The sequence below is a fragment of the Erpetoichthys calabaricus genome, chromosome 1 (assembly GCF_900747795.2).
Source record: "Erpetoichthys calabaricus chromosome 1, fErpCal1.3, whole genome shotgun sequence".
NCBI classification, from domain to species: domain Eukaryota; kingdom Metazoa; phylum Chordata; class Cladistia; order Polypteriformes; family Polypteridae; genus Erpetoichthys; species Erpetoichthys calabaricus.
Window position 1 is genome coordinate 291,451,586 of NC_041394.2, and position 25,930 is coordinate 291,477,515.

At 38.3% G+C, this 25,930-nt stretch overlaps 1 protein-coding gene across 1 annotated transcript; it reads right to left on the bottom strand.

Moving 5' to 3' along the window:
* Positions 1–489: 489 nt before the first annotated feature.
* th2 (tyrosine hydroxylase 2) lies at positions 490–12,081 on the bottom strand. The gene is made up of 12 exons (XM_028814044.2): positions 11,689–12,081; positions 11,042–11,216; positions 10,712–10,800; positions 10,399–10,466; positions 9,744–9,794; positions 9,492–9,637; positions 9,128–9,263; positions 8,849–8,918; positions 8,179–8,235; positions 6,831–6,926; positions 5,407–5,540; positions 490–1,076 (listed from the first exon to the last, which is right to left on the bottom strand). The coding sequence occupies exons 1-12, from the start codon at positions 11,914–11,916 to the stop codon at positions 917–919; spliced, it is 1,410 nt and encodes a 469-aa protein (XP_028669877.1). The 5' UTR covers positions 11,917–12,081; the 3' UTR covers positions 490–916.
* Between the last annotated feature and the right edge of the window lie 13,849 nt (positions 12,082–25,930).

The following is a 25,930-nucleotide window of genomic DNA, read 5'->3' on the forward strand; positions in this document are numbered from 1 at the left end:
AAACCTCTATGTTTATTGAAGAAACAGATACAGTAAACTGCTTATGCCCCTTGAAATATGTCCTTGCAAATTATATAGAAAAACATAGGCAAAGCCTGCATATAATAACCAAAATTAACATCCTAAGCAGAAATAATATACAGTATTTATCAACTGAGAATCAAAAGCATTTAAAAATAAGTAATTCAAACAACAATAAAATATACTATATTTGAAGGAAAATACACAAATATAAAATGAGCATGACAGTAATAATAAAAAATGGACATATCAATTCATAAAGATAAAAATAGAACAGAGCAAAATATTTTAAATACAGCAGTGAAATGATTGGAATGATGCCTATGTATCAATCATTTCATACAGACCAAAAAGGTGTATAAAGTTGTTTTCAAAGCAAATTATTTTCTAAAACCTGCCATTTAGTATTGCAAATAGGCTCATGTGCACAATGATGTCTGACCAAACTTTTTTTTTAGTTTGCAATGATGTCTCTTTAGCTAGGTAGGTCTACAGGTTAGCATTTGCACTTGCCCAGGAGTTGAGATTGTGACAACAATGCAGACAGAGTGTGGCAGAGGTTCCATCCATCAGAAATTTGGTTGTCTGACCCACTGACTAACATGAAAAGATTAGTGATTAATGGGTAGCTCATTGCCAGGTAATCCTTTACCAGGAAAAGTGAAGTTTAGCTAGGGAGATCATCAAAGATGATTCTAGGGTATAGGACAGTGTTGTTTGTAATTCAGAGCAATATGGAATAACTCCAGACAATGATTACAATATTTGGCAGTAGGAAAAAAAAACCATAAAAAAACCCACAATATACTGTATGTAACACTGCACATTCATATGAAAGTTAAAGACAATAATGGAACAAGACAATACTTAAAATACTTCACATCCTTGTAATGACTTAGCTCAGCTTTTCAAGAGCAAAACAAAGATTCTTCAGTTCCTCTCTGATTTGATAGAGTGTATTCTTTATTTTTTGGGGTTTATCAAGGACCTCAATGCTGCAGGTGAAAGGATCATAATAAATTGAGAATGGCTTCTTGATCTTTGAGCAGTAATACCTATATATAAAGGCAGAAACAGAATTAATATGGTGTACTGGATATAAGCTCTTCTGCAGTTCACTTGAATATTATTATGTCATTTCTCTTTTCTGTGATCTATGACACTGAATAATCAGAACTGTACATACAGTATTAACATTAGTCGAATGTTAGGATTTGTCTGTGTGCCAAAAATATAAAAAAAACAAATTGTGAAAAATGTAATAAGCTCTGCAAATACACTTAATAAACAGAAGGATTGTCTGAAATCAAAGTCCAACAAACCCAGTAGAAAGAGGCTGTTTTAAAGTAGTTGTGCTGGTACTGCTTGTTGTAAATTTCTTCCTTATGTTACTGAAGCATGTGGTATGATCTTCAGCTATGTTCTGCGTGCTATAACAACCCAGGATACATTTTATTTTCATTTTTTAGTTATATGTTTAACGATCTTAATTCATTTTTTTCAATAAGGCAGTGAAGTCACCTTGAAACCATGACATGGAGGCAACAATGTATGTTAAATTATGGTGATGCACAGCTTTTAGTGTTTTAATGTTGTAACTATTCTAAATAAAAACAAACTTTTATAGTGTGAGTTTTGGGAAATTAAAGTTAGTATTAGGATTTCTGGCTGTTGATCTTCTTTGTTTTCGCCATGATGTAGCCTTCTGTTTTGGTTACTCAGTTTCCTGAAAATTGACCTCTTCACCTGCCCCTTACTGCATTTCTGCCTGTCCCATATGTGTATGTTTCCAATCACTGATAGAATTCTTAAAATTCTAAGAGTAATTTCACATTTTTGTTTTGGTATGTAGAATCTCTTAGAGATTGTTGCATATTCTTCCTAGTGTTTAGCATGTACTTTTGTCTTTTTTTCCAGTACGTTTCCCAGTATCTTTGTGTGCTCCATTATAGTACATTTTGATAATTAGCTAGTGGACACTGTCTGACCACTGTCTTGACAAATAATCTCTCTAACGCAGCATTAAAAGCTATTAATCTTCCTCTTTCAGGAAATCCTTACATACTTAGGTGTAATATAGCTGAAATGTTTTTATTGAAAGTAACACTACTTAATTTTAACCCCCTCATTCAGTCATACTAGGCCAAATTAGAACTGTCATTTAACTTTATATACACATTTTTGGGACAATAGTTAAAAACTGGAGTCACCAGAAAAACCCACAAAGACAAAGTCAAAAAGTACAAATCTAGGACAGGGGCTGGAATAGGATTAACACCTTGTCTCCTATAAGGCAGAAGAAATTAAAAAAGAATTAAGCTATTCATCATTTCATTTAGAAGTACATAAACAAATCAAAGAATATGCAAGAGACTTGCTCGTACATTTAGCGGTCAATTCCTTAGGTCCCCTTTTGTAACTGAATGCTCAATTATATTTGGAATTAAAGCTCTTTAAAGCCAGTAGGCTTTTGAGAATGGCTTATGCAGTTCTGGAGGAAAATGGGCAAATGACTTTGAATGAGGTTTGTAGTAGGTGCCAGAAGGGCCAGCAATATTAAGAGCAGCATCCATGCTGGGAGTTTAACTTGTGACAGTGTATAATGCATGTATTAGGAGTAGACTGCAACCCAAAACATCCACACTTCTGTTTGCAAGCCTTAAAAACTCTCACCATTTTCCTAACCTCTGTGTCAGATCTACTAAAAATGCAGCAAGCATTTAGCCTCTTTTCAGTGTCATCCCATTTTTTTCCATAAGGCTGCTTTAAGCTATGAAAAACAAGACTTTTATTTGCTTTCCAGTTTCTCCAATAGAACATCCTGGTGTCCTGCTCTGAGCTTATTTAGAAGAATAGCTCTGGTATATGGAGTATAGCCCCTGTAATGCTAAGTGGTGAGTCAAGTAGGTGGCAGATGGAGGTTTAAGGTTTAAGGTTTCTTTATTTAGTCATGTTTACACAAGAAAACATGAAATTTGCCTTCTCAGTTGCATCTAATAACAGACAGAATGAAATAAAACAAACAAATAGAAACAAGACAGGTTAAGATAAGGCAGTTAGATAATGCATATTTACACCAAAAAATATTTCTATTGAAAAGTTGAATGGCACAAGGAAGAAAGGAATTTCTGGAGCGATTTGTGTGGGTTTTCAAAGCGACTATCCTTCCTGATTTACTGAACTTTAGTTCTACATGTAATGGATGTCTGTCATCAGTTGAGATGATTTCCAGTTTCTTTAGCATTGCCGTCTGACACACACTAGTCAAATCATCTACATCAGCCCCAATAACTTTAGCTGCATACTTCGTAATCTGCTGGAGCTTTTTTGAGTTTTGGTTTGTCAGACTATTAAACCAGGCAATACCACCAGGTTGTGAGTGGTATTATTCAAAGAAGAAACGTTTAGACTAATAATGACCTAGCATTTGGAGTATAGCTTTGTCACCGTATCCCCCATGAGAGCTGCAAAGATTTGGGCCAGTGGTCCTGAGGTAACATGGCCCTCATCATTGGGCAAATCATCCACCTAGAGTATAAAAGTCAAAATGTAAGCCTTGGAAATGGATGGATTCAAGACAGACATACAGTTTTGAAAAAGGAATTATGATTTGTCACATGTCATATAAGAATATTAAATATAAAGGAGGTTAGAGGTGTGGAGGAAGTGATCAAACACAACATTGTTTGGAATTAGTGAAATTAAGAAGAAAAAGATGGGAGAATGAGAAAGGAGAAAAGAATTCATTTTGAGGTATTCAGGAGTACCAATAAGAAGATGAGCAAATGAACGATTGGGGTTATTGTAGCTACAGAAGCTGAATCTAAAATGACAATATGGGAAGTACTGAGCTACATAAGCATAGTGGTAGATTTGGACTTAGAAAAGGACTAAACTATTGTGTAAATGTATACTCCACTGAGGATTCAGATAAACTACAAAAACAGACTTTAGGAAGCTCTAGGAACAGTTGGTATCTCCCCTAAAACAGAAATAGAAATATTATGATCATTGTAAACTTGAATTATAGAGTTGGGGAAGATGATGGACAAAACTTGGATTTTTTATCCAGATTGTCTTGCATATGTGGTGTTTAATGTATTAAGATGAGCCAAATTATCAGCTGATCATAAATTGTTAATCAGAGGTTTTTCAGAGGAACAAGAGAAAGAAAGAAAACACATCATAGAATCGAACAAGAAAACTGTGAGATATGCTGAAGAGAAGTGAATATGAAGAGAGAAACTGACTACCAGAAATACTGGATGAACTACTGAAGATTGGAAGAAAAGAAAGAAATGGAAGTAAATGGAATATGGAAAGGTATTAAAGAATGCTTTGCTAATAATGCAGAAGAGAGATCTCTGGTTAAACAGAATAAGGAAATAAAAGAAAAAAAAACAAAAAGTGAAAAGTATGTTAAGATCAGAAGAAAGGAACTTAGAATCTATTATGCAGAGGTAGACATCCATCCATCCATTATCTAACCCGCTATATCCTAACTACATGGTCACAGGGGTCAACTGGAGCCACTAGAGGTAGACATTTTAAGATAAAAGTGAAAGCACAAAGAAGACCATAGAGGAAGAATCTAGCAGAGATAGATAAACAGGAGAAATAACAGTGCAAATCAGAAGATGTTTTATTAAGAAGTTGATAGAAAAATTTGTTAAACAAGTGAAAATTATAAAATGAAAGAATGGAGAAGGAGGTGACAAAAAACATAAGGAGGATTAGGAATGAGGAGAGGAAAATAAGGGGAGGAAGAGACAAAGGAACAGAAGGAGAAAGGGAAAAAACAGAGGTAGACATTAAAAAAGAAGGGGTGGGAAAGATTATTAACTATATGAAGACTGAAAAGGTAGCCAGATATAATGAAATTACTTCTGAACTTCTTTATTTTTATTTTAACACAAACTTTGAACACTAAAGCCATGGTGTCAATCTGATAGTTTTATGATTTTTTTTTTAAGTTTAATAATTTATTCTAGACTTTACAAATTTTTCATGCAGTTTCTTGCCAGTAGACACAAAAATGCAATACATTTTCTATGTATATCTTAGTGAAATCCTTGTTAATGTTGATTTGCTATTGGATGAAGCTTTCCTGTTTATTTCTGAGCACTGCCATTCTTCCTATGCCGTGATGACCCAATGTTAAGAGGTGCAATCTTGAAAGTCACATTGGGTGTTGTATCATGACAATGAGATTTAAACTGGCACAGTTAGTACACTGAAAGTTGTGATTAGCAGTTTTCATGGTGATGTTAATCAAATTAAAGTAATATTAAGATTATCATTTTAATTTTTTTTTCTGTGTGAGAAAAACATTTAAATTAAGCTTCTTGTATTAAACAGAGCTCTACCTCAAGACAATGGTCTTACCGTAATTTGGCTTTTGCATCTTCAAAGCTTTCAGATACAAAATAAACAGGCTGGTAGGTCTGGTCCTGGTATGTTTGAATAGCTGTGACCTCAGGATCAAAGGGTTTGTATTCAGGTTCATTTGACAGCGCGTGCTGTATAATCAGTAAAAATAACCGTTACATACAGTATAACCACAAGTATTGATACAAATAGGACTGCTGAAGGTTTTTGTTTCTCTATTTGTAATGAACCCAAAGGGTCAGTGAAGCCTCATTTCTTGAATTTGTATATAAATGTGTGACTACTACATCTTCAAAATATTATTGGATTACTGAATTTTTCATCTATAACAATTAACGATGACATTACACAATATCCGTTTGGACACACAAGTCATAGCCTCTGTATAGTATTGCCTATAATACAATACATAATTATAATACATAATTCATCGTTCTTTATCATTGTAGTGGTGTTTTAACATCAGGAGATTTTTTTAATTATTTTTTAAAATGTATTTGTTATCCTTCCATTAATCTGGTAATATCCTTGCCAAGTCGCACTTATGTAAAGGTATTATACTGTATATAATTAGCATGCTAGAAGTTCTTTTGCTTTTTAGTAATTCTTGTGTGTATATAATTAGGGTTTTTGTTGTTGCTTGTTATAATATTTCTTGAAGTAAAACACAATCTATCTATCTATCTATCTATCTATCTATCTATCTATCTATCTATCTATCTATCTATCTATCTATCTGTCTGTCTGTCTGTCTGTCTGTCTGTCTGTCTGTCTGTCTGTCTGTCTGTCTGTCTGTCTGTCTGTCTGTCAAAAAATGAATGTTACCTTACTGCTTTTGCTCAGCTGAATCCTGGTTACAAAAACATATTCTTTCACTTAAACTATATGCAGGTAATCTAAAACTCTAGGTCTACAGTTTCTTATATCAGTTCTGCATGACATTAAGAAGATTACATAGTACGCCCACACTCATATTGTATAAATAGTTGTCTCTTTAAAATTGTGTTACATTAGCCATTATTCACATTTTTTAATAGCAGTCAAAATGGCAACTCAAAATGCATGACTCATTTTAAACCTCCTTCATACAGATTAACATTTGAATTTTACAGTGAACAACAGTATTCTGTATACATTGTTCCCTCATTGATCAATTCTTTCTTATTTGTCTAACTGAAGTCAATTTTTATGATAGATAAATCTCTGAATTTACCGAGCTAATTTTTCTGCTTATTGCTGAACACATAAAAATATTTTATCCATCTAACATTTTCCTGGTCAATGAAATTGGGCCTTAAATGTATTGTAATGAAAATATAAAAAAAAGAATTCAGATATAATTGGTACATTTAACATAGTAAAGTTCAGATTATAATAAAATAATGCAAAGAAAAAAATTATAACTTTTTTTCACTACCCACCACAAGTTCTCCATATGAAGAAAGAAGACCTGCTCCATAAGCTTTAATTATTCCATTTTCTTTGCATAGTCCAAACTCAACTGTAAACCAATAAAGCTGGAAAAAAACAATAATAATGTTATTTATAACACACTGGTGGCATGGTAGCACAGTGGTAGTGCAGCTGCCTTGCAGTAAGAAGACCAGTGTACACGTTCAGGGTCCTGCCTGAGTGGAGTCGGCATGCTCTGTCTGTGTCTGCATGGATTTCTTTTGGGGGCTCTGGTTTCCTCCCACAGTTCAAAGATATGCAGTTTAGGTGGACTGGCGATGCTAGATTGGCTCTAGTGGGTTTGTGGTTTGGGTGTGAGTGCATTCACACTGTGATGGGCACACTTTTCTTAAACCTAAAACATCAATAAATATATTATAATAATGAAAGAATACTAAATATGAAAAGATGTTCAGAATTCTGTATTTTTTTTTTTACAAATTTTGTATATTGTATAAAAAATAATACAAAAATATTCTTATATAAAATTATCTTCTTGGTCAAACGACACACACAACATACAGAGTTTGCATAGATGTGCACCCTATGGCAGAATTGCTTGAGGAATAAATGTTTGATGGCTTCAGTTATGTCGTATGTACTTCTGATAGTCCGTTTGTGCCAATAATTGTGGTTTTATCTAAAGAGTAGTACATTAAAATCAAAAGATGGCTTTGAAATCAATTATTCCTTTGTATTTTTCAGGTAAATCCATAGGGATTTTGGAAAACCAATATAAAGAACACACCGCTTTTTGCCAGGCAATCAAAATATAAAATGTGTGTTAATTATTTACCTTAGAATTTATTTTATGTATTTAGCTGGTCTGTAACTTTTTATCATATAAAGGGTTCAATGCACTACTTTCCCATTTTCACTACATTTCCATATCTTCACACAACCAGTTTATAAATCTATAATAATTGGGCAGTGAAGGGCTGCTGCCTAATGGTTCCATACTTCCAGTTCCAGCTTAGTCACTGTTTGTATAGTCTATACATTTTCCCTATAGTGCATGAGTTTTTCTTTGATAACGTTGCTTTTTATCATAATGATGTATGAATATTACAGGGTAATGTATTGTATAGTATAACACTATACACTTGAGCATGGAGGTGAACTTTGCATACGTGACTGCTGCTCTCTGTACAATTGGCTTCTGCCTTACGATTAAAGTTACTGGCATGGCTTGAATCCTCTCAAACCTTGAAAGGTTTAGTGGGTTTGAAAATGAATGGATGAGTGGATTATCATTCCTTGTAAGAATTGTGATGAAAATAATACACATCATACAGAAAAGACAAAAAATGTACTTACAGTAGAAAGTTTTTCAATGTCCTCATCCGAAGCTCCCAAAGATGCTAGTCCAATTTCCTGTAAAGTAACAATGCAAAGCAAATGAAAAATGTAGAATATTAATAATTATAGCAATTGTATAAGATCATCATATTAATGTTGACTGCAAAATTATTTTACCTAAACAGATTATGTATCTAACATCTTTTAGAATTTCATAATTTGTTTTAGCTTGCTGTTCATTTTTGCAAATTCTGAGAAAAGCTGTAAGAGTATTTTGCATTACAAAGTTCACTTTCCACTTTTCTTTAAGAATTTCTGTACCTGCTTCTTGAAATTATAAAATGTTTCTAATATATATTATTTATATCATTCATATTTCAGAGCAACTGTGTGGAAATTGGTTTCAATTAGATGAATAAGAAGACGGAATGGCTCCTTGTCCAGAGCTGTTTCCTTTCTACTTTGCGCCACTTGCGGCTGTGACCCCCGCCCTGGTCCCCCAGATCCCTAACTGGATTCACTGCAATACAGAAGCTATAGATATATACTGTACGTAATTTTTAAGTAGTTCTATTGTTTTATTAAATCGATTAAATTATTTAATCGACATTTTAAATAAACAAAATCATAAAGGAAACAAGGTGTATTAAAAAACTGAAAAATGTTGTTTGTATAGTTAAAAAGTTACCTGTGAAAACTGGGCGAATTCTTTGTCTGCTAACATTGGAACGTGTCCCAAAAGTTCATGGCAGCAATCTCTAAACAGAAGAGGAGCATTCGGTCATAAATATTTCTGATGATGTTTAAAATGAATGAATAAATTAAAAAAACAAACTTTGTGCTTTTGCAGTGGAATAACAAATTATTAATCCTTTAGAACGTTATTGCTTTTCCAATAATTAAAGTTCATACAGTACATTGTGGTTGCCATGCACTTCAAGCTCAAGTGTTTGCCGAAGACTCTTACGGTTCCGGTGAATGCATCGGTGAAGAGGGGTGTCGTATATACTGCGTGCACTGAAAGACGCGGAAAGCCAAACTCGCCAGAAAATCTCTCGCTGACACAAGTCCTGCAACTGGCCGGAGCTGAAATCCCGTTTTTTCTGAAAACAAACAAACAAACAGATTTATAAGCTCTTACGTTTTGAAACACAGACTACCAAGAAAGATTTCAATGAGCGAGTGAGTGCTTATTCCATGGACTGCGTATATGCCACTCCGTTATCTAAGTTGTTTTCTTCATGGTGCTTATGTATTGAACAAACACACACGCACACATAGACAGCCAAACAAACCAATCAATTAAATAAAACCAGCTCAATGTTTCTTACCTTTTAGAAATCTCGACACGTCGTGGAGCTGGGGAATATTATCTTCTCTGTAACTACAGTATCTCTCCAGCTGACGGAAAGTGTCCAAGTACTGCTTACAGGCGTGTGTCGGGTAAATATCAGTGAGCTTACGGTACACTTCCCTCCTACAAAGCAACAAAAGCCAAACGACATTGAATATCACAAAACGAGAGCAAATCGCAGTTTCATCTTCTCTTACAAAAAGTAGAAGAGAATGTATTTTTATCTTACCAGGTAGCAACTTCTTCGCAGGAGTATTCAATCTTCGGTAGCAGATCTCCACTAAAAGAACGTGATTGAAATGACGATTACAAATAATCAGTGACCGACCGACTGTACGTGTAACGAGAACGGAATTAAACCTGCATACGTTTATGTAATTGTCAGATGTCTTCTTTATGGCTTTAAGAAATCTGAGGAGGAAGGCTAATGTGATTGCAATAAAAAAAATGGTTTTTATAAGAAATAGGAAAATTTCAGTGTTTCCATATGCCTGGATATAGTTGAAGAATATGCTCTTACTACAGTATATATATATATATATATATATATATATATATATATATATATATATATATATATATATATATATATATATATATATATATATATATATATATAGTTTTAGTGTACCTTTATTTTTTCTTTCTCTACTTGAATTATTGTTACACTGTAATTCATATACAGTATGTATATCTATATCTATGTATAATTATGTCTCTATATATATCTCTCACTATTTCGCAAGATGTATTTCACATTTTATTTATTTCTACTATTTGCATTACAAAATATCAAAAATAACTTGAAGTGATATAGATCATATACACCAAACTTATTATTATTATTTATTTGAAGTGTTACCAGCATAAACAGCGTAACTTACTGCTTGAAGGTGAACGCTAGCTCAGTAATAACAGATCTCCTTTTCTTGTATTCCGCGTCAGTGTACCCCTTAATAAACAACAGAAACGGAAATAACTTGAAATAAATGAACATTTTTTTTCTTGTGCAAATGCACCAACTTACAAATATAAAAAAATTCTAATATTTCAATCCCCAAAGAATCACTAATTGTATTTTAGCAATAATGATTTCAGAGCAATGTAACAATCACACACGAGTAATTATCTAAGATTATTGTTACAGTATACCAAACATTCCATGGAAGCAAACGCTGATCGACTTTCCATACTTACAGGGTGTCCATCATCCATATCAGGATCAAATTTGGTGATTAAATGATGACACTTGTCCAAATCTCGTATCTTTTTTGGAAACCATGGAACTGAAAATAATATGATAAGCATTAGTGCAAATAACGGTAATATGGAATAAAAACATAATAATCGAAATGGGAAGGTCTGAAAACAAAAACATGTCGCACTCGTTTACCAAGCTGATGCAACCGATTCATGAAATCTATTAAATTAAGGCACCATTTAGAAGTGTGTGTCATCCACTAACACCTTTTTAAACAACAATAGAAACAAACGAAAATGTCTAACATTATACCCTGCCCGTTTTACCTTTCTCGTCTCTATTGATTCTGACATCGTCCGTCAATTTTTTGAGAGAGTTTATTAAAATATTGACATCGGATCCGTGGACTTCGCATCTCACAAAAAATTCAAGATCCTCAGTGCTGTTCTTGGAAATTCTGGCTGGGCGCGTTTCTATGTGATGAATCCTTGCATCACAGGTCTGAAAAAGAAAGAAAGAAAGAAAGATTATTTTTTGTATTGTTATTATTTAAATTAGTGGCTTGTATGTCGTAATATGCCTTTTACCTACTTTTCTATCTATCTATCTATCTATCTATCTATCTATCTATCTATCTATCTATCTATCTATCTATCTATCTATCTATCTATCTATCTATCTATCTATCTATCTATCAGCAATCAGGTGTTGCATATAAGACAGGAACGAAACAGCTGGAATCCATGTTGATTTTGATTAATTATACGTTAAATATGTTGATTTTGTAACATGCAAGTATGACTATACCACACAATGAATTCTTGCCTATACTCAATACTCTTGTGTTGCCTATTTTCCGGTCCTTCCGTCCTTTTTATGGTCGCCTCTTGGCACAATAAAGTGTAAGGTTCACGGAAGAGTCACCATTTGAGGAGCATTACTATTATTATATTTTAAACATAATATATATCACCTCGAAGATTTTTCCAGTTCGCAACAATCCATCGTTTTTGGCATTCCTCAGAGCGAAAAATAAGTTTAAGATAGTCTTTCCGTCTTCTTCGTCAAATACGAAATTATCCGCATGACTCGAGGGACTGGTAGGCGAGGATCCCAAGTCTTTCTCTCTTTTCGCATCTTCGATCATATTTCGCCTTCCGTTGGGGAAAACAACAGTTCTTCGATTGATCTCGGTTTTCATTGTGATTTGTTAAAAAACGAAAACAGACCGATGTCGTAATATTTATGTTTAACGTTTTGATATTTCGATACTAATGTGTGTTTTAGAGTACTGTTTTACAGCAGAGTAAACCAATCAAGTTTTGTCACAAATGAGTTATTAAGCGGTCCGACCAAACCAGTTTGTCGTTTGCTTGGAGTTATATGCTGGTGGTACGTGGCTAATGACTGGAAATCTGTTACGCAAATATCTGCGTGTGACATTCACGTCCCGCTTTCTCCTGAACTCTACGTCACTTCTTCCGATTGTAGTCTTTATTATTCATGTCAATTATAGCAAGTGCCACAAATTACGCATTTTTTCTTTTTACCTTTGCTTCAAAGCAGTTATGAATGCACCCGCATGTGTTAATTTTAAATGTAGAATAAGTTTTCATACCTAAATATACCATCATATGTTATGCAGAATAATTTTCTAATTTTGAGAAAATAACGACTAATTTGGCTATCATAAAGCGGATCGCGCCTCACAGTCATCAATTAAAAGCGCAAATAAGCAAAGGGAATAAAATGGTTTGGATGTGCGATGAGCACACACAAGAATGAAACAAGATTGCAGACCTTTAGAGGGAACCAAGCGTGGAAAAAATTCTTACGTCCTGCCATTTGGCTTTCGGTCGACTGTTTGATTTGCATGATCATCCATTACGAATATCTCACTCTAAGACAAATTCATTCTATAAATCGATAAACCTTTCTTTTGTGGAAATGAAGAAATTTAAGGTATAAACGCGAATATTACTATCGAGAATTTTAAAACACGCACATCACAGAAGAAGGTAGGTTAAGTTACTATATAAAATATACAAATTGAAAATAATAGCATTACTACTACTACTACTACTACTACTACTACTACTACTACTTCTACTACTACTACTACTACTAATAATAATAATAATAATTCATCACTGCACCTTTAGATTCCAGGTTAGCCTGAGGTTTTTTTACCATTCGACACGAGTATTGCAATGACGAAGAAGCACAATGATGTCAGGTAGGTGTTCAAAACTGGTTTAAACAGGAAATGAGGTGAGCCAAAAGAAGCTCACTTTGGAAATATCACATATAACTTAGCCTTCTGAAGCATCTGTTCATTACAAATAATTAATATACTGTATGTTTGTTTTCTGGTCTTATTTTTGGGTTATATCTCATTATTTTTACGACTTTTCTTGCTGCTTTTATTGTATTGAATTATTTTAAGGATTTTTGAATAAAACTAAGCTGAGTGCCAGCTCTACACATTAAGTGAATTAGACTATGTCCTTGTAGTTTTTATTTGTGTGTTTTCATTCACTTTGTGTATTTGATTCCACCTTAGATCATTGGTGTTACTGTATTAAGGGCAAGGGCAGTATCCTGGTACTGCAGAGCAAAAATTAAATAAACTTGCCGCAATAATTTGATGTGTTGTGAAAATTTTGTAATTTTTCATATGTGCTTAATGCAATTTTTGTCTTCAAAAATATTTTTTAGTGTATGTGAGTGTGGCCTTCCTGGAATAAACATGGATAGGGAGGTGGTGGTGCATATCTGGTGGTAACTTGCCTTCCTACAGGTCATAGTCAATCTAGCACTAAAGCCATAGATTATTCTGCTCTTAGACAGCTGGAACTGTCATTATGTTGGAACTGACAGTTATATCTGCAGATATCAGTCATTGGTTAACACTAGAATTACAGAATTACAGAATTTCCAGATCTAAACACTATCGTGGACAGTCGCTTGCGTACTGAAGAGGCTATAGCTGGTGGAAGCTGCCATTGCTGTACTTTGTATATAAGAGCCAGATCGAATGTTATTTACCTGTTCATCCTGATTTATTTACAGTACTTACTTCCCACAGCATAAAGTCACAAGTAGACTGCAGAGCTTCCCTTGTACATATACAAAGTACAGCGATGGCAAAGTGTGACGTGCATTGTTTCTCCGATGTAGTACCGTCGTCATCATCTGAGTTCACCTCTGTTATAGCATATCTTTATGTGAAAACAGCAGTGTCAGATGGGGAGGGGGGTGGGAGAGAATAAAATTGAATAAAAAAAAAAAAACCAAAGGCAACCTTTACAAGTATCATAAATTTACACAGGCTGTTAAAGACTCAAATCAAATGAATGTTTTAATTATAAGATAGTAAGAATAAGAGCAGCTCACTTCTCAAAACGGAGTTGTCTGGGGTCGAACCCGTGAAGTTTGGATTACCAATCAACAGTTGTTACCATAGCGCCACCGAAGCAATCGTATCAAATGGGTGTGAATGTTGTACCCTAACATGGGTTCTTTTTCTGCAGTTATATTCTTGAATAGAAGTGCACTTGTTCTGTTATATTTGTAGCTTTTGTGAAAAGTTTTATTTGATATTTGGACTTCAGGCTTTACACATTAAAAACGTCATGTCTACATTTTGTCAATTATTACTAAAACATGAAAATTTTTTCTGTTTTAACGATGTGTTTATATAGATTGTTGTAGACATGGAACACACATGAAATACATGTGTTCCAAATAACGATAGAGTATTTATAAAAGGGGTCATTTTGCTTGACTTCTCACTCTATACAAACTCTAAGCAACAGACACGCAGGTAAACAGACTTGAGCTGAGAAAACTGTACGGCAGTGGGGGGATGTGATAGTAGGCTGCTTGCTGCTTATTGATACATTTACAGGATAAAAGACGCTGATGGAGAGGTGTGAAGCGATTTAAGGTGGGACAGATCTATGAGTTTTTTCATAGGTTCTAGTAATTCTAGTGTTAATAACTGTAGAGAATGAAGAGAAAGCCCAAAGCCTGTTGGTGGAGGTTGGAGTCAGAAGTTTTCCAGGCAAAGTAGTATGGAGGACACTGAAGATCTTTAGGCATTGGAGGGCAGGACCACAAGAAGGTATGTAGCATGGTGGGACAAGAAGCAGACAAAGCATCACTATGGGTTGTGGTTTAAGAGAGTGGAACTAAATTTGCAGTTTCAATTCCATAATTCATACTCATTCAATACAAATGAAAGTATAGAGTGTTGTACAAAAACAAAAAACGGACTTCAATTTTGACCTTAATTGAAATATTTAGTTGTTTTTTTCTGATGCTTTAATCAATTTTAATACAGACTGTTCAACAAATGGATAGCAAGAAAAACAAAAGAATATTTTACTTATGGTTAAAATTTAGTTTTTAAATATTGGATTGTTTTTTTCTAACTCTGATCCCATTTTTATAAAACTGAAAACCTTTTTTGGTCTTACCTTTATTTGTAAATGAAGTTCATGCACCTGTCCTCCACGGAAATCTCCGTCACTTTCTTGTAAAAGTCCTTCTTATTTTCCTTTAGTTTTAAAAGGCTTAATGTTCCGTTTTGGCAGTCAGTCGGAACAAAAAATAAAAATAAATGGACTGCTGCAGTGCCCTTGACTTTCTGATATCGCTAACATATTTTTGCCGAGAGCCTCTGCGTAGAAGAACAGCAGCAACAAGCACCTGTTGGGCTCACATCCGCCCCCTTCAGTGCGGCAGGGAACTGTCTGCATCACCTTGTGCCTTTTCACTGTGGTTTTATGTCCGATCAGTAAGACTAAATATGTCACACACATTCATTAAAGATATTAGCCAGACTGTGGAAAGTCAGGGTATATAATAAACATGTCTGCAAACATTATATTGGCGACATACAGAGAGACAGCAACAGGCACGTGCCAACTGCATGTATCAATCCAGTGTGTGAGGGACAGCTCAGTCCAAGGTGAGGTGATGCTCGTCGCTGCCGCACCTCATGTTTCTCCCGTTCTTGAACAGGAAATCCACCAATTCAGTAATTTTGACTATAAAAATGATCAAAATTATTGAAATCATACAGAAAACAAATTTATAGTACAGACCAGTGAACAAATTTATTTTATGTTATCATTATTAGTTTTTTACTTTTCATGATGACTGACCACACGTCCCTGATAGATAGATAGATAGATAGATAGATAGATAGATAGACAGACAGACAGACAGACAGACAGACAGACAGACAGACAGACAGACAGACAGACAGACAGATAGATAGATAGATAGATAGATAGATAGATAGATAGATAGATAGATAGATAGATAGATATTGATATCAAGTGGAGACTGCAGAGTTGGGTTTTTTTCTAGGTATCTATATAGGCAACTGTTGGGTGGTGATACTGAAACAGATTTCTCCCATGGTATCAAATGGATTGATTTAATAAAAGTGTTTCATTCCTTTTCCTTAGGAATTAGCAGCCTACCTGCCTTTCATCTTGCCTTGGGTATGTAATGACTACAATTTTTGATTTACCATCATGATTCAGTATTCTCATCAGTTTTCTCACAATCTTTTGTGAAAAGTTATTTTCTGGTTTCAGTCTTGAAAACACATCTACAGTAAGTTTTCTTCTAGGTTAACTAGACTTGGACATTTGAGTCTTTTAAGGATTGTTGAAGGTTTCTCTGCATTTGTGAATGCAAACGTTATGTTGATCAGCCACAACATTAAAGTCACCTACCTAATACTGCATAGGTCTCCTTTGTGCCACCAAAACAGCTCTTATCCATTGAGGCATGGACTCCAGAAGACCTCTGAAGGTATCCTGTGGTATCTGGAACCAAGAAATTAGCAGCAGATCCTTTAAGTCCTGCAAACTGTGAGACAGAGCCTCCGTGGATGAGACTTGTTCTTCCAGCACATCCCACTGATGCTTGATTGGATTGAGATTTAGGGAGTTTGGAGGCTAAGTCAACACCTAGAACTTTTTGTCATGTTCCTCAAACCATTCCTGAACAATCTGTGCATTATCCTGCTGAAGGCGGTCTCTGCCATCAGGAAATACTGTTTCCAGGAATGGGTGTATGTGGTCTGCAACAATCTTTTGGTAGGTGGTACATGTCAAAGTAACATCCACATGAATGCCAGGACCCAAGGTTTCCCAGCAGAACATTGTCCAGAGAATTAGGCTGCATCCGCTTGCTTGCCCTTTTCCCAGAGTGCAACCTGCTGCCATCTCTTCCCCAGATGCACTCAACCATCCATGTCATCTAAAAATAATGTGATTTGGCAGACCAGTCCACCTTCTTCCGTTGCCCCATGGTCCAATTCTGATGCTTACATGCCCATTTTAGGCACTTTTGGTGGTGGAAAGAGTTGAACATGGTCATTCTGTCCAAAGTATGGCTACGCAGCCCCAAAGATAGCAAGCTGTGATGCACTGCATGTTCTGACACTGTTCTCTCATGACCAGCGTTATGGTTCTCAGAAATTTGTGCTATGAATAACTCTTTTGTGGTACAGGATCAGACAAGCTAGCCAACGCTTCTCACATAACCATTTTGCCAAACGGAAGTTGCAGTGCAAGCTATTTACTGCAGCTTGGAAACGTTAATGAATTATGAAAAATTGCAGTATAAAAAAATTGGAGTATAAAACAGTCCCAAGAAAAGAAATATTAAAGTATAGATGAGTATAAAAAACATCAAAAAGAAAAGCACAGGGGTTATTGCCTCCATATATACTCCAGTATGTGGGTAAGTAAGCCAATATCCATAATCTTTGTTAGATATGATCACTGATGCCTCCTTTAGAGTTCTTGATTGTATTAGCAACTGACCTGGAATTGGTCTGTGAACATCATTCTGTTAAATGGTGTTATCTAGTAGTTTCTGATATTACTGGAATGTTGCCAAACTGTCTACTTTGGCCCATGCATGCAATAAGTCAATCATTTTCAAGACTCAACCAGTCAATACTTTTGCTGTATGCATGGCTATCTGGTTTGCTGGCCAACCTATCAAAGACCAGTTTATTATAAACATTAGATTCACAATTTATTTCTTTTCATTGAAAACATGCACTGTAAGCCCAATTTTCACAGATTCCTACCCTGCCAATACTTTTTATGTGTGGCTATTAGGAATAAAATGTGTGGTACTCCATAAAAAGGAGTCTGTTAAAGTATTTACTTTATTTGATTGTTATAAAATTGAGATTTACTATAATTTTACAATCTGCTATTTTAAACTTGCTAGCTCATCTATAATGTTGGTTGTTAGACACATTAGGAAGTACTAAAAATTATATACATACTTGGTAAGCAATAGGGAAAGAAATCATGTTCATTACTATATAAAATCTGTGTCTTTTAAATGTGAAAGAATAGGAGACAGAATTAGCTAATTTGCAAAATTTGGTCCACAACTCTTCCTACCCTATAGAAGCTTGACTGAAACTCCTATCCATAATTGGGAAAACTACATACTGTGCACACCCAATTAGAAAACATCACAATAATTACTTAACCAAATCAGATTACAGATGAAAAGATTAAAACAAAGATGAGTTGTTGTAACATGTATTTAGTTGATCATGTGGTGTTCTCATCTAGGCTTACTGTAGTAACACTGTCCTTTGTTGCTAATATGCTGTGCTGTTGTTCATACCCAAATGTACAAGAATGCAGACAGGGTTAAGCACACAACCACACTAAAATAATAATCAGTGGGATTGGTTTTCTAAAGACCACTTTCATTGCTTTTTGAATACATATACTATTTTGTATCATTAACAATGCTGGAATATTAACAGTCAAGTTTAATTTAAATACAATTTTCTTCAAAGTCAAACATGAGTTCCCTGCTACCTGTATGGTATGCTGGTTCTTTACATATATTCTCTAAATGCTTAAAGGCATTCAATCACAAATCAGTTTGCCAAAAGACAGTAAGGAGGATTGGCTGCCTGTCCACATAAAGCTATGCTCTTGCAAATGATTTTTTTATGATCTTTATTTATATTAGAGCAAGCCAGTCAGTGACCTTTAATGTCACCCAGATTTAAAGTCAATTGCTCAGTCATCTGGAAAAAAGAAGTAATAATTGAGCTTGGAGGTGGATGCTTTGTGAATTGGAAAGTGATCTAGCTTGAGTGTTTTACGCATAAGAACCTAGAATATTGTTTACAGTAGATGCTGCACAAAATAAGAGGCACAAATTTGGCGAATATGAATAGGAAGCTTAACTAAGATTTAAGTCCAAATATCAGGACAAAATAATTACTAAAGAAAGACATATTGAAAAATATGCAAAGGCTTTGCAGCATTGATGTCATATTCAATTTGCAATATCCATCTATCCATCCGAGGTCGGGTCGCGGGGGCAGCAGCTTGAGCAGAGATACCCAGACTTCCCTCTCTCCGGCCACTTCTTCTAGCTCTTCCGGGAGAATCCCGAGGCGTTCCCAGGCCAGCCGGGAGACATAGTCCCTCCAGCGTGTCCTGGGTCTTCCCCCGGGGCCTCCTCCCGGTTGGACGTGCCCGGAACACCTCACCAGGGAGGCGTCCAGGAGGCATCCTGATCAGATGCCCGAGCCACCTCATCTGACTCCTCTCGATGCGGAGGCGGCTCTACTCTGAGCCCCTCACGGATGACTGAGCTTCTCACCTTATCTTTAAGGGAGAGCCCAGACACCCTGCAGAGGAAACTCATTTCAGCCGCTTGTATTCGCGATCTCGTTCTTTCGGTCACTACCCATAGCTCATGACCATAGGGGAAGGTAGGAACATAGATCGACTGGTAAATTGAGAGCTTTGCCTTACGGCTCAGCTGCTTTTTCACCACGACAGACTGATGCAGAGCCCACATCACTGCTGACACTGCACCGATCCGCCTGTTGATCTCACGCTCCATTCTTCCCTCACTCGTGAACAAAACCCCGAGATACTTGAACTCCTCCACTTCAGGCAGAATCTCGCTCCAAACCCTGAGAGGGCACTCCACCCTTTTCCGGCTGAGGACCATGGTCTCAGATTTGGAGGTGCTGATTCCCATCCCAGCCGCTTCACACTCAGCTGTGAACCGATCCAGAGAGAGCTGAAGATCACGGCCTGATGAAGCAAACAGGACAACATCATCTGAAAAAAGCAGTGACCCAATCCTGAGTCCACCAAACCGGACCCCCTCAACACCCTGACTGCGCCTAGAAATTCTGTCCATAAAAGTTATGAACAGAATCGGTGACAAAGGGCAGCCCTGGCGGAGTCCAACTCTCACTGGAAACGGGTTCGACTTACTGCCGGCAATGCGGACCAAGCTCTGACACCGGTTGTACAGGGACCGAACAGCTCTTATCAGAGGGTACCCCATACTCCCGGAGCACCCCCCACAGGATTCCCCGAGGGACACGGTCAACGCCTTTTCCAAGTCCACAAAACACATGTAGACTGGTTGGGCAAACTCCCATGCACCCTCCAGGACTCTGCTAAGGGTGTAGAGCTAGTCCACTGTTCCGCGACCAGGACGAAAACCACACTGTTCCTCCTGAATCCGAGGTTTGACTATCTGACGGACCCTCCTCTCCAGAACCCCCGAATAGACTTTTCCAGGGAGGCTGAGGAGTGTGATCCCTCTGTAGTTGGAACACACCCTCCGGTCCCCCTTCTTAAAGAGGGGGACCACCACCCCGGTCTGCCAATCCAGAGGCACTGTCCCTGATGTCCATGCGATGTTGCAGAGACGTGTCAACCAAGACAGCCCTACAACATCCAGAGCCTTGAGGAACTCCGGGCGTATCTCATCCACCCCTTGGGCCCTGCCACCAAGGAGCTTTTTGACCACCTCAGTGACCTCAGTCCCAGAGATGGGGGAGCCCACCTCCGAGTCCCCAGGCTCTGCTTCCTCATTGGAAGGCATGTTAGTGGGATTGAGGAGGTCTTCGAAGTACTCCCCCACCAACCCACAACGTCTCGAGTCGAGGTCAACAGCGCACCATCCCCACCATATACAGTGTTGACACTGCACTGTTTCCACCTCCTGAGACATCGGACGGTGGACCAGAATCTCATCGAAGCCGTCCGAAAGTCGTTCTCCATGGCCTCCCCAAACTCCTCCCATGCCTGAGTTTTTGCCTCAGCAACCACCGAAGTCGCATTCCGCTTGGCCTGCCAGTACCTATTAGCCACCTCCAGAGTCCCACAGGACAAAAGGGACTGATAGGACTCCTTCTTCAGCTTGACAGCATCCCTCACCACCGGTGTCCACCAACGGGTTCGGGGATTGCCGCCATGACAGGCACCGACCACTTTACGGTCACAGCTCCGGTCAGCCGCCTCAACAATAGAGGCACGGAACATGGCCCATTTGGACTCAATGTCCCTCACCTCCCTCGGGCCGTGGTTGAAGTTCTGCCGGAGGTGGGAATTGAAGCTACTTCTGACAGAGGGCTCTGCCAGACGTTCCCAGCAGACCCTCACAACACGTTTGGGCCTACCAGGCCTGACCGGCATCCTCCCCCACCATCGAAGCCAACTCACCACCAGGTGGTGATCAGTTGACAGCTCCGCCCCTCTCTTCACCCGAGTGTCCAAGATATGTGGCCGCAAGTCCGACGACACGACCACAAAGTCAATCATCGAACTGAGGCCTAGGGTGTCCTGGTGCCAAGTGCACATATGAAGACCCCTATGCTTGAATATGGTGTTTGTTATGGACAATCCATGACGAGCACAGAAGTCCAATAACAAAACACCACTCGGGTTCAGATCAGGGGGGCCATTCCTCCCAATCACACCCTTCCAGGTCTCACTGTCATTGCCCACATGAGTATTGAAGTCTCCCAGCAGTACGAGGGAGTCCCCAGAAGGTATGCCCTCTAGCACCCCCTCCAGGGACTCCAAAAAGGGTGGGTACTCCGAACTGATGTTCGGTGCATACGCACAAACAACAGCTAGGACCCGTCCCCCCACCCGAAGGCGGAGGGAGGCTACCCTCTTGTCCACCAGGATAAACCACAATGTACAGTCTCCAAGTCGGGGGGGCAATAAGTATGCCCACACCCGCTCAGCGCCTCTCACCGGGGGCAACTCCAGAGTGGTAGAGAGTCCAGCCCCTCTCAAGGAGATTGGTTCCTGAGTCCAAGCTGTGCGTTGAGGTGAGCCCGACTATATCTAGCCGGAACCTCTCGACCTCACGCACTAGCTCAGGCTCCTTCCCCTTCAGAGAGGTGACATTCCACGTCCCAAGAGCCAACTTCTGTAGCCGAGGATCGGACCGCCAAGGTCCCCGCCTTCGGCCACCACCCAACTACCACTGCACCCGACCTCCTTGGCCCCTCCCATATTTGGTGAGCCCATCGGAAGAATTTGCAATACTCATAGGTAAATATTCATTTCTTAGTTTTATGTTCACAGCCCAGCCACAGGGGATGCACAAACCAGTGTGTTTATTCATGCCGGTCTCAAGCTGTGATACATGGGGAGGGTTCTGGTGTAAAATTTTGCCAGATCAACATATGGACAACAATACAAATTTCCATACCGGATTGGTCAAGTCCTGGGTTAACAACAACTGCCACCAGTACTGTTAGACAACAGGGTGCTGGCGGAAATTGGGCTACTGTTGGCCAAACAAGGAGAAGAAGAGGGAGGAGACGTGTCCGGAGGAAAGAGAAGAGGAGGAAGGTAAAGAGAGTGGAAATGAGGGTAGGAACTTTGAATGTTGGCAGTATGACTGGTAAGAGGAAAGAGTTAGCTGATATGATGGAGAGAAGGAAGGTTGATATACTGTGCGTGCAAAAGACTAAATGGAAAGGGAATAAGGCCAGGTAGATCAGAGGTGGATTCAATAGTTTTATCATTGTGTGGATGGGAGGAGAAATGGGGTAGGGGTTATTCTGAAGGAACAAGAGTGTCAAGAGTGTTTTGGAAATGAAAAGAGTGTCAGACAGAGTAATGATTATGAAGCTGTAAATTGGAGGTGTGATGATGAATGTTGTTAGTGCATATGCTCCACAAGTTGGGTGTGCAATGGATGAGAAAGAAGATTTCTGGAGTTAGTTGGATGAAATCATGAACAGTTTACCCAAGGGACAGAAAGTGGTGATTGGAACAGATTTCAATGGACATGTTGATGAAGGGAACAGGGGAGACGAGGAGGTGATGGGTAGGTGTCAAGGAGAGGAATGAAGAAGGTCAGATGATAGTGGATTTTGCAAAAAGGATGGGCATGGCCGTAGTAAATATGTATTTTAAGAAGAGAGAGGAAAATAGGGTGAGTGGAGGAAGATGCACATAGGTAGACTATATCCTATGCAGAAGAGTCAATCTGAAGGAGATTAAAGACTGCAAAGTGGTAGCATGGGAAAGAGTAGTTAGACAGCATAGGATGGTGGTCTGTAGGATGACGTTGGAGATCAAGAAGAAGAGAAGAGTGAGGACAGAGCCAAGGATTAAATGGTGGAAGATGAAAAAGGAAGACTGCAAGGTTGTGTTTAGGGAGGAGGTAAGACAGGCACTGGGTGGCAATGAAGAGTTACAGCAAGAAGGGTGACAGCAAGAAGGGTGCTTGGTGTGACATCTGGACAGAGGAAGGAGGAAAAGGAAACCTGGTGGTGGAATGGGGAAGTACAGGAGAGTATACAGAGGAAGAGGATGGCGAGGAAGTGGGATAGTCAGAGAGATGTAAGAGTACAAAGAGATAAGGCACAAGGTGAAAAGAGATGTGGCGAAGACTAAAGAAAAGGCATATGAGTTGCATAAGAGACTGGACACTAAGGTAGGAGAAAAAGGCCTGTTCCGATTGGCTAGACAGAGGGACTGAACTGGGAAAGATGTGCAGCAGGATCGGGTCATAAAGATGTGCAGAGCTATAGTAACTACAAGGGGATAAAATTGATAAGCCACAGCATTAAGTTATGGAAGAGTAGTGGAAGCTTGGTTAAGAAGTGAGGTGATGATTAGTGAGTAGCAGTATGGTTTCATGCCAAAAAGAGCATAACAAATGCAATGTTTGCTCTGAGGGTGTTGATGGAGAAGTATAGAGAAGGCCAGAAGGAGTTGCATTGTGTCTTTGTAGACCTGGAGAAAGCATATGACAGGGTGCCTTGAGAGGAGTTGTGGTATTGTATGAGGAAGTCAGGAGTGGCACAGAAGTGCGTTAGAGTTATACAACATATGTACGAGGGAAGTGTGACAGTGGTGAGGTCTGCAGTAGGAGTGACGGATGTATTCAACTTGGAGGTGGGATTACATTAGGGATCAGCTCAGAGCCCTTTCTTATTTGCAATGTTGATGGACAGGTTGACAGATGAGATTAGACAGGAGTCCCTTTGGACTATAATGTTTGTTGATGACTTTGTGATCTGTAGCGATAGTAGGGAGCAGGTTGAGGAAACCCTGGAGAGGTGGAGATATGCTCTAGAGAGGAGAGGAATGAAGGTCAGTAGAAACAAGACAGAATACATGTGTGTGAATGTGAGGGAGGTCAGAGGAATGGTGAGGATGCAGGTAGTAGAGTTGGTGAAGGTGGATGAGTTTAAATACTTGGGATCAACAGTACAGAGTAATGGGGATTGTGGAAGAGAGATGGAAAAAGAGAGTGCAGGCAAAGTAGAATGGGTGGAGAAGAGTGTCAGGAGTGATTTGTGACAGATGGTTATCAGCAAGAGTGAAAGGGAAGATCTACAGGACGGTAGTGAGACCAGCTTTGTTATATGGGTTGGACCAGAAAGCAAGTAGGCAGAGCTGGAAGTGACAGAGTTAAATATGCTAAGATTTGCATTGAGTGTGACGAGGATGGACAGGATTAGAAATGAGTACATTAGAGGGTCGGCTCAGGTTGGACAGTTGGGAGACAAAGGTGAGATTAAGTTGGTTTGGACATGTTCAGAGGGGAGATGCTGGGTATATTGAGAAAAGGATGTTAAAGATAGAGCTGCCAGGCAAGAGGAAAAGAGGAAGGCCTAAGAGAAGGTTTATGGATGTGGTGAGAGATGACATGCAGGTGATGAGTGTGACAGAGCAAAATGTAGAGGACAGGAAAATATGGAACAAGATGATCCACTGTGGCAACCCCTAATGGGAGCATCCGAAAGAAGAAACTGAAGAAGTTTTATGTTCATGTTTTCTTCTGTCTACAGTATAATCATGCCATATTGGAAATCAAAAACCTTCATGAATATTGGCAAAAAAATGGAAAAAAAATGGATTGTTAGAGTTTACTTCTACCTCAGCTGGCATGTTCTAATAGCTTTATTCCATTGATCGAAAAGTTACATTACTCTGCATTTGAAATTTCTCCCTAGATATGGGGTATGCCACTCAAAAGGAAAAACCTGAGAAAGTGGAGGCTTTTTTCCCATATACAAAAACACCTCAGATAAGCCACTAAACACACAAGAGAAGCCAAATATTATATGACATAAGCAAGTGGAAGATTCTTCTAGATACCAGCAGAGACAACAATAAAATGTCCAGAGATGTTCATTTTGTTGTTTTGTGCATTTCAGCCCAGGTTACCAAAGTAAATAGCTTGTGATACATCCACCCACCACAATACTTTATTTTAGAGTTTTGAAATAAACTTGGAACATCCAATGGGCATCATACAAAATTTCATAAAGGCCAAACATTAGCTGACACCAAGCTTTGTAAAAATAAGGCTATGTGCATGCAATTTGTGTTTCCTTAATTTTCTTGTCATCTCCCTAGGTGGCACGATGACACCCTCATCTTCAGATTTTAACATGGAGCTGAATAAGACACCTTTTGAATGAGAGGTAGGATAATTTTGCATTGGTTAGAGTTGCTAGCTAATAAATCCAGACACATCTACTCAAATCCTTCCCTGGTCACTACCTTTAGAATCTGTACATTCACTTTGTGATTTTCACAGGACATGCATTTCTCATATATTTTTATATTTCTGTATTAGATTACATGGTGCGTGTATAAGACTTATGTTATTGGCTTGCTAATTGCTGGTTTCTTGCCTTGTGCCCACTGATGCAGGGCATCTCTGTTACCTTGTAAGTCATTTCTGGGGTAAAAGATGCAGAAAGCAAAAATGCTATACGATATATGGTAAAGAAGACAATCTGTGGTGCAAATAAGATGGATCATTTTCAATTAGGGAGACTGTCTTACACTGAACAGAGAATGAGAGGCCTAACTTGGACTGGTTTCAATTTAAAGATACTCTGTTTC

Excerpts from the sequence above, each read along its gene's own strand:
- th2 (XM_028814044.2), bottom strand. The coding sequence starts at position 11,916 with ATGAAAACCGAGATCAATCGAAGAACTGTTGTTTTCCCCAACGGAAGG. Across the intron at positions 9,264-9,491 it reads CGTGTCGAGATTTCTAAAAG|AAAAAACGGGATTTCAGCTC; the intron begins GTAAGAAACATT and ends GTTTGTTTTCAG. Across the intron at positions 5,541-6,830 it reads CTTCATATGGAGAACTTGTG|CACGCGCTGTCAAATGAACC; the intron begins GTGGGTAGTGAA and ends CTGATTATACAG.